Raw genomic sequence first — 12,947 nt, 5'->3', positions numbered from 1 at the left:
GTATTCCAGCATGACAATGACCCAAAACACACAGCCAAGGCAACAAAGGAGTGGCTCAAGAAGAAGCATATTAAGGTCCTGGAGTGGCCTAGCCAGTCTCCAGACCTTAATCCCATTGAAAATCTGTGGAGGGAGCTGAAGGTTCGAGTAGCTACACATCAACCTCGAAATCTTACTGACTTGGAGAGGATCTGCAAAGAGGAGTGGGACAAAATTCCTCCTGAGATGTGTGCAAACCTGGTGGCCACCTACAAGAAACGTCTTTCTCTGTAATTGCCAACAAGGGTTTTGCCACCAAGTACTAAGTCATCTTTTGCAAAGGGATCAAATACTTATTTCACTCATTATAATGCACATCAATCGCTGACTTTTGTCTTCTGGGTTTCTGGGGGTTTTCCTGTTGTTATTCTGTCTCTCGCAGCTACAATAAACCTACCATTAAAACTATGGACTGGTCATTTCTTTGTCAGAGGGCAAACGGGCAAATTTAGCAGGGGATCAAATACTTTCCCCTCTCCAAACTCCAAAATTGCTACTGTCAAAAATTAACTATCATTCAGGCAACTATGAAGCTGAGGAAGTTCAGATGCCATGATATTATGTAAGGTGACCATTATTTATGGTGACTTGGGTGAACCACAGTGAGCTCTCCCTTCTCATTTCTCCATCCTTATAGCTATGAAGAAACTGGAAGATTTTGCTTCCACTTTTTTAATGAAGCATAGTTTTATTAACCACCATAAACTATGACTAATTTTAACTATGGTTTGTTGAAACAAGCCAGCTTCATAACTCACTGCTGGATTCAGATAAAATCCCAAACTGTAGTTAATCAAAAAGAGAAGCAAAAACTCCTGTTTCCTTCTCATGACTACGCTGGAGGAAGTCACTGTGACTTGCTCCCATCACAATAAAATATGGCTTATGCCCAAAACAGCACGCTGTTGGATACGGAATAACATAGTTCTGCATACATAGATATTTGCCACTACATGAAGAGCAATCCTTGTGGGCTGCTGGAGCCAGCTGTAAGCATACGGCATACATTTCAAAAGCTATTCCAAGAAATTAAATCCCGCTGGAAATATGGACATTTAAAGGGCAGTGAACTGCAAAAGACATAGCTGCTAGACTGCATAATTCATCTCCAGTTTTAAGGAGACTCAGAATTAATACCGCAAAGTAATCTTAAGATTTAAAAAAAACCACCCTTGTTTCTGATCCCCTTCATTCCCTGTTTTAAACCAGATGGAATCCTTCCTACAGTACATTTCAAGCAGCATATTATTAAAATATATGCAGACAGTCACGTGGCAAAGTTCTGCCTGTCACCCACTCTTCAGTTTAGGCTGCTCTGCCGAAAACAAGAGAAATAGCAGTTTTAAAAGATCAGAGGGATGATGTTAACAACACTTAGCTTGCTCACTCGCCCTTAGCATTGCCATCTGAACATCAGTTCTACAAATCCCAGAGCCCTCTGAAAAGCAGAATGTTGCCTTGTTGTGCTTTTTCCTGGGTTCATGTCAATTTCAACAGACAGCACATGGCTTGCTTGGGTTCCCCTTTACCTGCTCAAGCATAAGTTCCCTCAAGCATGCAATCTTCTCTCCATCCTCTGGGTGGTTCAAGATATATTCCTTCACAAAGAATGCCTGAGCAGAATATAATTGTAGCACAGGGTCTACATGTTAGTTCAAAGTACATCGTGTTTACAAGAGTTTCCATCCAAACCCAGTCCTCCTGACGGCAGCCTGCCATCTCCTTAAACTGCATTTCAGCTCAAAAGAGCAATGCAGGTTCACGGTCAGTTCATTTCAACAGTAATACATGTTTGCAAGGTATTATTGTTACCGTGCTGTGACTCACTCACTTCTACATCTAACGGTGCATAAGCAGCTGCCTGTCACCTTAAACCAAGGTTCTCTGATGAACATTGCCTTAATAAAATGTGTCAATTTCGATTCCGTGTTAATCAGCATGTCTGCAAAACCAAGGTAGGGTCCTGCAGCACTTTAGAGTTCAACACATTTATTATGGCACAAGGTTTTGTGGTTTTAATAAATTGCTGGTGACTGTCATATGGGTTGCATCCAACTGAGTTTTTCTTAGAGCAGGCACATTGAATTTAATGGTCTTGATGTATCTATTTATTTCAATAAGACTTCTCTGAGTATGACTGTTTATCTAGATCAGGGGTAGGCAACCTAAGGCCCGTGGGCCGGATACGGCCCAATCACCTTCTCAATCCGGCCCACGGACGGTCTGGAAATCAGCCTGTTTTTACATGAGAAGAAGAAGAAGAAGAAGTGTTTGGATTTGATATCCTGCTTTATCACTACCCAAAGGAGTCTCAAAGCGGCTAACATTCTCCTTTCCCTTCCTCCCCCACAACAAACACTCTGTGAGGTGAGTGAGGCTGAGAGACTTCAAAGAAGTGTGACTAGCCCAAGGTCACCCAGTAGCTGCATGTGGAGGAGCGGAGACGCGAACCCGGTTCCCCAGATTACAAGTCCACCGCTCTTAACCACTACACCACACTGGCTAGAGTAGAATGTGTCCTTTTATTTAAAATGCATCTCTGGGTTATTTGTGGGGCATAGGAATTCATTCATATTTCCCCCCCAAAAAATATAAAATGCATCTCTGGGTTATTTGTGGGGCATAGGAATTCATTCAATTCCCCCCCCCCAAAAAAAATATAGTCTGGCTCACCACATGGTCTTAGGGATGGTGGACCGGCCCACAGCTGGAAAAGTTGTTGACCCCTGATCTAGATATAGTCCCCAAGTACTGGGATTGTATCTGGGAAGAAGGGCTGGATAAAAAGGTGATAAATGCTATCTCAGCCTAATTAGTCAATCAGATTTCTAAACAGTCCCAATTAGTGTGACAGATAGGAGTTTTAAATAAGAATACACCTTAACCCCCAGCACTTTAGGTAAGAAGGACGTACCTCTTGGTACCTGGTGACTCCACCGTTCACCGCTGCATCAATGACCCCATTCAAACACATTGTGAGGGGGTTGATGTTCTGCATCTGTCGAGTCTGACACTGACTGATCAGTGTCCTCAGCTGTTGGTTTTTATTTTCCAGCACTTCAATAGCATTCTCCAAGGGGCTCATTTCCACCTGAAAACCATCAACAGCAATGCATCTGCTTATTTGACACAGACTTAGCAGCTCCTTTGCAACTGCCGACAGCTTTGACAACCTCATCTCTGATGTGCTATTCTGACTGAAGAGAAATTAAGCACCACCCCACTTCCAAGTGATGTTCTGGAAAGCTTGAGGATATGTGGAGTGTCGGGTGAAATCTGTGACCAAACTTACAAGAGGTGTTAAAGCTACTATATAGTGCTATTTATTTAGCCCTGCACCTCAGCTAAAAGCAGCATGGAAGACATATCATAACTATACATGCCATGTATTTGTCATAGTGGTTTAGAACTAAATCTTTATATGCAATGACTATAGCTATAAGATTTCTATATTTACATTTCTGTTAAATGCACTTGGTTAATGTTTATTCACATTCAGAAATAATTATATAACAATCTCTTTATTTCTCCCTCTCTCTGTCTCTTTCATGGGATGAGCTTCTATCCAGTTTTAGCAGTTCCCAGGATATGGTCCCAGAGCATTGTGTACCCAAGGCAGATATGACCACCATTTTGCTTAAATTAAGCAGATCTGATCAGTGCCTACATGGGAGACCTTCTGGGGACCACATTTATGTCATTTTGGGTTTGATGGGTGAAGAGGAGTGGAATATAAATGGAAGAATAGAAATAATTTCTGCACTGAGTTCGTTCACTCCCCACCCCCAAATACCATACCATACCATACCATTTCATTTGCTATTTGTTATTATCTAACTAATTTAATTTACAACAGTGCCAGAGGGGGATGGTCAACTAGATAGGAGGGATAATTTTATTTGGCCAGCAAATAAACCAATCTAATTTGCACTAAGTGGACTAATACACAGACTGGAAAGTACTTTTCTGTTTGTAAGACTTGGTTTTTTTCTTTTAAAATTATGCTAAAAAGTGGGGGTTGTCTTATACATGGATAGTGCATAGGGTAGACATTTAATTGGTTGCTACCATGGCAGTCAGCGACTATTGGGTGTTGTATTGGATCCTGCATCAAAGGCTGGTATTGATTGGCTGATGTTGTGGCAATTGGGTGGGCAATTTGCAGCTTCTGGTGGCAAGGGGTCAGAGAAGCGAATTTAGCACCGCATGCAGGAGAGCGATTTTGGGGGGGGAATCCAAAAAAGCTCAACAACCCTGTGCAATCCCCCCAAAATCTCAACAACTCTGAGGCCTCCCTCCCCCCCATTTTCTTAAATTTGAGTTCCCAAATATAGGGGGTGTCATATACATGGGGGCGTCTTATACACGGAAAAATACGGTAATTGTTCTTCAGATTTTCCTCTTTGAATTGTTGTCACATAGTTCTTTGCTCACAAATGTGCCTAAAGCATATTTTCTTTGAGATAAAACGCATTTGCACTGATATAAAATACGCATCTAAACACTTATCCTGTGAGGAACAATAATAATAATAATAATAATAATAATAATAATAATAATAATAAACCTTTATTGTCACTACACCACCTGTGTGCAGTGAAATTAAACGAGCCCCCCCCCCAATACATTCAGTCTTGTTTCCGCTCTGTGTGCTTGTCAGAAGTCAATTACACCACTATTTTTTCCCATTCAGCAGCCTAACAGCCACGGATAAAAACTGTTCTTTAACCTGTTGGTGCGGCTGACTATACTTCTGTATCTCCTGCCTGAAGGTAGGAGATTAAAGAAATGCTGGCCAGGGTGTGAGTCATCCCTAAGAATTTTCCTCGCTCTCCTGAGGGAGCGGTCTCCCGCGCTGCCATCTAGCAAACTCAGAGGACAGCCCATGATGTCATGTGCTGTATTCACCACCCTCTGTAAGGACTTCCTGTCCGTGGCTGTCAAACCAGCATACCACACTGTTATACAGTATGAAAGGACACTTTCTATTGTGGCCCGGTAGAAGGAGATCATCAATACCGATGAAAGTAACTTGTTTTTTAAATAATAAATAAATCACAGATGAATATAGAAACCGGACAGAATTAACACGTACAAAATTCGCATGGAGGGGCTACAGACTGATACATCTATCACTATGGTCAGGACCCAAAATGACGAGGGTAACTTCAATCCATACTCACTACTTCGCGTTTCTCTACTTCAAACCAACGTGAAATCCCAGGCAAGCTCTGCACCAAGATCAGTGTGGTTCTCTCCACCCACAAACTCTGAAACAAAGGAACGTTAATTACACAGCAGCCCAAATTCCTTACCCGCTATTCTGGAGTGGGTGTGGGTGGAGGACAGGTGCTACGCTACCCAGCCTGGACCTAAATCTGCTGGTCTCTGCTGCCAGCAGAGGAGCCCCGCCAACAAGGGGCACTCCAAAGCATCAGCCCAAGTGGTGGGCAGAAGAGACCACGGGTGGTTCCCCTGCCAGAAACAGCCAGCAGAACCCTCCACCCCACCCCCAAAAATGGGTTGGGGAAGTACAGGGCTGGGCCAGCACAGGATATGCTGGATCCTCAAGTAGATCTGCTACCACAGCACATGATGGCAGTGGGCCTGATTCAGACCTCTCTATTACACCCAGTCTGGAAGGTGACATAGCATTTCCCCCTTGGCCCTTCCTTTCTACCTGTGCAGCATGAATAGAAAAGGACGCGGGTGGTGCTGTGGGTTAAACCACAGAGCCTAGGACTTGCCGATCAGAAGGTTGGCGGTTCGAATCCCCACGATGGGGTGAGCTCCCATTGCTCAGTCCCTGCTCCTGCCAACCTAGCAGTTTGAAAGCATGTCAAAGTGCAAGTAGATAAATAGGTACCGCTTCGGCGGGAAGGTAAACGGCGTTTCCATGCGCTGCTCTGGTTCGCCAGAAGCAGCTTGGTCATGCTGGCCACATGACCTGGAAGATGTACACCGGCTCCCTCAGGCGAGATGAGCGCTGCAACCCCAGAGTCAGTCACAACTGGACCTAATGGTCAGGGGTCCCTTTACCTTTACTTTACATCAGTGACTCCATTAAACTCTGTCACCGCTAGCCAGGGGATTGGGTTATTCTCTTATTAATCAGACTGCTTCCATTAGCAGCACTAATCCCATTCAGGGGTGGGTCTCCTTTTACTGAATTTGTTGCCACTATGCAGCATATTAGTTTCCCATCCACAGGTCAAGCGACATACATAGAGAAACTAACACCCTAAAGTCCTCTAGAATTTAGGTCCAACCATCAGACAATTGGAAGAATGTGCACGGCTCTTTTCAAGTTTATCTAGGCAAATATTGCAACAGGAGCTTTGCTGAGACATGGTATAGGAAAGGGGTATAAAACAAGGCTCTTGCTTCTTATACTAAGAGGAGGAGGACGTGAAGAGTATTGAACTAGAGCCTGGGAAAACAGGGGTTAAATCCCCACTCAGCCCTGGAAATTGGTCAGGAGTCAAAATCCTCATATGGCCATGAAGCTAACTGGGTGATCTTAGGCCAGTCACCAACCTTCCTCACAGGATTGAAATGGAGCTGAAGTGGGCAGCCATATACACCACCTCAAGCTCCTTGGAGAAAAGTTAGAATATAAATGCAAAAACAAATTGATAATAGGTTTTTCCGCCCCAGAATAAATTGATAATAGGTAATTTTAATAATAATAATAGGTCATTGATAATAGGCATTGCAAGGACAGAGGTAACTGATAATAGGTAATTGATAATAGATAAATAAATTGATAATAGGTTTTTCCCCCCCAGAAGTATGTAGGAAGAGAAAATATTCAGCCAATGTTATCTGGCCTGAATTTATTTATTTCATAAAATTTTATATATTGTTTGACTGTAAACAGTAAACAAAAAAGAACCCTCAAAGCAGTTTATAGAAAGTTATCCTTGGATTCACATCAGTAATTGATGCAAACCAAAAAATATAATGGGAAGCTTATATTTATGAGTGAAAAATCTCACACCGGATACAATGCAGGGGGGGAAAAGTTCTGTATACCAAGGAGGCTTTGAATTTGAACACACACACACACACATAGGGGGCATTTCAAAAGGCAGCTGTTGGGGTTTTTAAAAGCCACATGCAAGATGTCCATAAACATTAATTTCAGAAAAGCCCACAACTACGTATAATTTTTTCTTTCATCCACAATCAACCTACGAGTCATCCTCGTCCCTCCACCACTGCTTTTCTCCTAATAGCCAACCCATCCCTGCCAATGGAACATCAAATTTCAGGGAAAATTGGATAATAATAACAACCAGAAATCCACAGACCAAAATGAAAAGAAAGAAAAAGAGGAAAGAGCAGAAGGAGGAAATAAAACAAATGGAACCCCAGCCATACAAAGATGAAATCAATTGTTGTACATTTTCCAATAAACTAACGGTTTTGATAAACTTGAAATAGCTCAAGGAATCCCTGCCAAATATTTTGAAACTTTTCCAGAGTTTCTAAATAGGTTATTCTCTCGTTTGCAGCTATGTCAATTAGACATAAATCTCCAGGCCTCACTGCCTTCCAGAACAGCAGGAATAATTATCTGGTGACAATTGCTGCACAGTACTAACCAATCTTTCTGATATTTGTTTAGCCTCATATCTGTGGTATGTACTCTGGAAGTACGTGGGCAGAGTATGAAATGGCCTATGTAGCGCCATGAGAATTGGGGCCAACGCTTCATTCCAGAAAGGCGGTAGGAATTAAAAACAACCTGAGCATGCCCAACCAATTAAAATCAACCAGAACTGAGGAAACATCATACCTTGAATTCATTGTCCTTGTCTTTGGTCCCTTTGTGGAATGGCCTATCATATCGGAATCTCCAGATGTGATTCACTTTATAAAAACTTTTGATGTTATCTGGAATGCCTTCTCTTTGCAGCACTTCCTGGCTTTCTGGAATTGGTGTCACGGCATAAATTTGCAGGTCTATGTGTAACGTGTTAAGGTCAAAGCTAACTTTCCAACCAGCAAAGCTAAACAGATGACCCTTTTCACTAGAAGGAAGGGCTCTATAGTACAAACGAAGGTTCGTACAAACGATACGTATTTGCCATTTGAAAACAAAATATAAACGTTGAGCCCTTATTATGATATCAGAAGCTTCCACCACAAGCCCTCACCCACTTTCCATTCCAAAATTTACCTAATGACAGTGGAGAATGCTCACAATGGAAACGTTTGCAATGAATCCTAGTGTTTTGTGGTCAGCAGGTAGCACAGGAAATATAGTTCCCATGGTTTTTGTTTAAAACCCCACCCAGATTCATGAAATGGGTAATGATATCAGTGGAATCAAGTGTGACTTCCTGTTAATAAAGAATTATAGGAATCCCACGATTCTTCGCAGTCTAGTGCACAAGCAACATAATGAAATAACAGATATTCATAGCTGTGAGTATTCTAGTTTGCAAAAGCTTAGATAGGGTCCACAAACAGTGGCACCATGGATTTTTAAATATAACACCACAACTGGGACAACAAAATGGTGCCATGTGGAGTGCTTCTCTCCAGCGTCTCAGTCAACCAGACACAACTTCTTTCAGGATATGCTATTCCATTTCCCTTCCCCAAAATATAATTATGCGGCCACTGAGCATGTTTGGTCCCATCAGGCTATGGGAGGGCTGCCCCCTTAGTTTTGCCCTCCTAAATACCTCTCTCTTGTTTCTCTGTCTTGCTCTGTCTTGGCAACATGGTCATCATAACTAATAGAAAAAATGTTCATTTCATCTTCACCAATGCTAACAGTGGTTTTCCTTTGATTACACCAAGGGGTAGGGGGAGCATGCATGCTAATAATGAACAGGTGATCTCACTGCTAGTATATGTGATTTCATTATTTCCATACTTTTGTCAGAAAAAGCCATCCTTTGCACCGGCACTGCTGATGTGGGCTTTTGGAGGGATTTCATTCATTTCAACCATGCTACAGGTGAAACTGTGTGCATTAAGGCAGGCAAAGTGTACTGTCAACCGAGTGGATACACTGTGCTTCTGCTTGAAAGATGGTTTCATCGGGTTGATTGGCATGTTGCATAGCAATGGCATGTGGAAACTCGTTCAGCATCCGCTGTTGAAAAGCCTCCAAACGCTCGTAGTCGTGCCCTCGGCAAACAAATTCTTTGTTCTGGGAGGAATAAAAGCAAAGTGAGTTACGTGAAAACAGCAACAACAAAAAAGAGGCTACCGTTAGCCAGTAAGATAATTCACAAAGGTGTTTCCTCCCCACCCCAGCCCCACTCCAAATTAGAAATAAAAAACACTGAAAGCATTTTCACTGCCATAGTCAAGAAGCTTTGTAATTCCCCTTATTCCATTCCCTTTTTGTCAGACTGTGTGTAGTTTTAGTTATTACATGTAATGACACCTTTTGCACCATGTGATATTCTTCGTGATCATTGCATAAGAGAACAGTTCTTAAAAATACAGATGGTTTTAAGAAGAGAGTGATCTTATTTCCAAACACATAATTTGCAAAAGAAAGCATAAAAACCCGCAACAAACTATAAAGATGAAAATATCCAGCGGTGCTGTAGAACTGGGGAAGGAATGTAGCTCACTGGCAAAGCATCTGTTCTGCATGCAGAACGTCCCAGGGTTCAACCCCCACAACTCAAGGTAGGGCAGGGAATGTTCCATGTCTGAAATCCTGGACAGCTGCTGCAGCTCAGTATAGTCAATTCTGACCAATGGGCTGATTCGGTATACGGCAGCTCCATATATTCCTCAGAGGACTCTTGTTCTTGGAATGATCTCAGTGCATTTGCAGCTTATTTCTCAAGAGTGCCTTGATTTTCGAACTCCTCCCAAGCCTAACTTGCTTTCCCTCTTTTCAATTGTTTCCCATCTCTTTACCATCGCAATGAAGCAAAACAAAGAAACTCTGTTTTGTAGGTATTGCAAACCCCTCGAGAAAGAGCCGTAAGAAGATAGGAATGCATCTGGGTTAGTTTTCAAGACTAAAAATAACCTCTTAGAGCACTGTGGCTATTTTATCTCGTTTTCATTGTAGACTGCTGTTCATGTTTCTAAACTATAAAGGCAAGCCAGACCAGTTGTATATCCCTTATGGGAAATGTATCTTATTTTTCTTTATCAGGGCCTTTACTCAAAGTGCAAAAACTGCACAAAGTAAACAACAATAGCAACAGCAACAATTATTTTTACTCCACCCATCTGACTGGGTTGCACCAGCTACTCTGGGCAGCTTCCGACATATATAAAAACAAAATAAGACATGAAACATTAAAAAGCTTCCCTATAGCGGGCTGCCTTCAGATGTCTTCTAAAGGTTATATAGTTACTCATCTCCTTGACAGTAAGACAGTGCACTGGGTTTTAAGGATAGGAAGAGGTCACCACTACTGAGCAGTGATCTGAAGTTACGGGGGGAAGCTCCCCATGTCTTTGAAGGCAAAACATATGGGGCAGCAGTGGAGGCACCAAAGGCAGGAGATAGTGCTAAGTCCACAATGGGTTTTCCTAGGTAGTCAGTGGCTGTGCATCTGCAGTGCTAAATGCAGCAATCCCCTTGCTTCTACCATGGACCCATGACTCTGCTGTTAAGAGTCTTTTCCTTCAGTTGCCACTTGCTGGCGACAGCCTTTTCTAATGCCTTTCTAGCCATTGTGCCAGATCAGCAGCCACTGCTGGCGCTAGGATCTGGAAGGCTCATGAATGGCTCAATAGTTGTGCTACTGATACTAAAAGATCTCTTTCCACTCCAGTTCCCTGTATCTCAGATCAGTAATGCTCCACTTGCACAAGAACCTCACTAATTCTATATATGACATAATTCCCCTACGTTCAGTGTGTTGTAAATAATATATGCCTTTGGCACTTCCTTTTATATATTTTTTTTCTTGTAGCAAAGCAATTCACTCACTGGGTTTTTCCCCATACACCTTTATGGTGGTTCTCTAGGATTTGATGATACAATTATCTTGAAAACCACCAGACACAAACAATTACCAACTTGACAACTATAGGAGCATGAACCGCGTAGAATTCTTATTATTTACAATCGAACCACTTCACGTTGCTATGGGAGCCGAAAAGATTCCTTGAAGGAGATAAAAATACCACACCTTGAGTAAACCTTGTATTCCTGGAATGGTTTACAAAAGGATTCAGAAATTGGCATTGATCTAAACGTTTACGTTTGAGGGGCCCTGTAAATTGCTGCAGACGTAATCACTCGGCAAGATTATTACTATTGTTCTCTTTATCACTATTCTTCTTCTTTCATTAGTCCACTGCCTCATATACCTCAAGGGTCACGAGGCAACTTACACCAATAAAACGGAACGTAGGGAAACACGTACAATAAGACACAAAATTATTAATTGTGCATGAAAATCCAAACATTAAAATCTCCGGTTTCTAGGCTACTTACACTATGCTCCACCATTAAGACAACCAGCTAAAGAATAACAATGAAATTTCAGCAACAGAAAAGGCATCAACCATCAAATGCCTGGGAGTAAAGCAAAGCCTTGGCACGGGACCAAAAAGATGACCATGCTTACACCAGACAGGCTATCCTGGAGAGAGCAGTTCACAGCTGGTGGACCACTATGACAAGTTCCTTTGTCCAGTCACCACCCTCTGTACTTTTGCCGCAGGGGCCACTGAGAGGAGGGCCTCTGATGATGACCCGAGGGTAAAGGAGGGTTCATCTGGAGAGAGACATTCTGGAAAGTAATGAGGCCTTGAGCCGTGGAAGGCTTCGAAGGACAAACCCAGCACTTCCAATTGTGCCCAGAAATGTACTGAAAGGCAGTGCAGTCATGCCAGAACCAGTGTTATGATTTCCAACCATCTGGGCCCCATTAGCAATCTGGATGCAGGATTATGCTTCTTTAGTCACATTTGAGCGTCTAACTGGCTTACCATCTCAAGTAACTCAAATTATTTAATACTTCTGTTGTTGTTTATGAACTGACTAATGGAACTACAGAAGGCAAACACGGCAACAAAATCAAATGACTTCTAAGACAACGCCTAAGAGATTATGATGTGTCATGTTACTTTTAGTAAGTGTGTGTGTGGGTGTCTGTATCTGTCTGTCTGTCTGTCTGTCTGTCTGTCTGTCTGTCTGTCTGCATATTCCATTGAACTCACACAGCAATGTGGGGACCCCCAACTTTCATATGTGATATGGTGAGAGAACTGAGAGAGCAGCCTACATAAACTAGGTAGGTGGGAAGATTATTGCATGCTCACTTTCCCCTCATAAAAGCTATATATCAGAATCAAAGAGGAAAAAATGGAGGGAAGGCATAGCCTCAGTGAAACAAAAGGTTGTTGGAACTTCTTTGATCTTGAAGTTCATGCCAATGACCTGAATGACCACAGGGGAGTGTTCCTCTCCTATTCATTTAAAATGGGGAGGCTTCATGAATCACAGTTGACCCTGTCACACACCTTCAAGCTCCTAGATAGTCTGAGCTGCTGTAAGCCTGTTTTCTATATGTTTGGAGGAAGGGCTGTAGCTCAGTGCTAGAGCATCTGTTTTGCATGCAAAAGGTCCCAGATTCAGTCCCCAGCATCTCTAGGTAGCGTTCAGAGCGCTACTGCCAAGTCACCATTGGCGATACTGAGGTAGGTGGACCAATGGTCTGACTCTCTATAAGGTAGTTTCCCAAGCTGCTAAGCAGTGGGAATTAGTGGTATTGATGAAATCAGGAATTTATGTCTGCATGGTGAAGCACGATGGCCTTATAGCTCTGTGTGTGTGTGTGTGTGTGTGTGTGTGTGTGTGTGTGTATGAGAGAGAGAGAGAGAGAGAGAGAGAGAGAGAGAGAGAGAGACCTTATAGCTGGGGAAAAGAGCATTATTTAGTGCTCTGCTTCAGGCGGCAAAAG

General features: G+C 42.5%; 1 protein-coding gene across 7 annotated transcripts in view; it reads right to left on the bottom strand.

The window, feature by feature from the left end:
• Positions 1–12,947, bottom strand: part of DOCK4 (dedicator of cytokinesis 4) — a 254,753-nt gene that overhangs the window by 15,263 nt on the left and 226,543 nt on the right. For all 7 annotated transcript variants that reach the window (XM_053407020.1, XM_053407021.1, XM_053407023.1 and 4 more), the window contains 5 exons: positions 9,067–9,208; positions 7,841–8,007; positions 5,223–5,309; positions 2,954–3,130; positions 1,569–1,652 (listed from right to left, as the gene is read on the bottom strand). In XM_053407020.1, coding sequence (XP_053262995.1) covers positions 1,569–1,652; positions 2,954–3,130; positions 5,223–5,309; positions 7,841–8,007; positions 9,067–9,208 — 657 coding nt within the window. The remainder of the gene's footprint in view (positions 1–1,568; positions 1,653–2,953; positions 3,131–5,222; positions 5,310–7,840; positions 8,008–9,066; positions 9,209–12,947) is intronic.

Source organism: Podarcis raffonei, chromosome 10 (genome assembly GCF_027172205.1).
Source record: "Podarcis raffonei isolate rPodRaf1 chromosome 10, rPodRaf1.pri, whole genome shotgun sequence".
NCBI lineage: Eukaryota > Metazoa > Chordata > Lepidosauria > Squamata > Lacertidae > Podarcis > Podarcis raffonei.
This window is presented reverse-complemented; position numbering and strand designations above follow the sequence as displayed.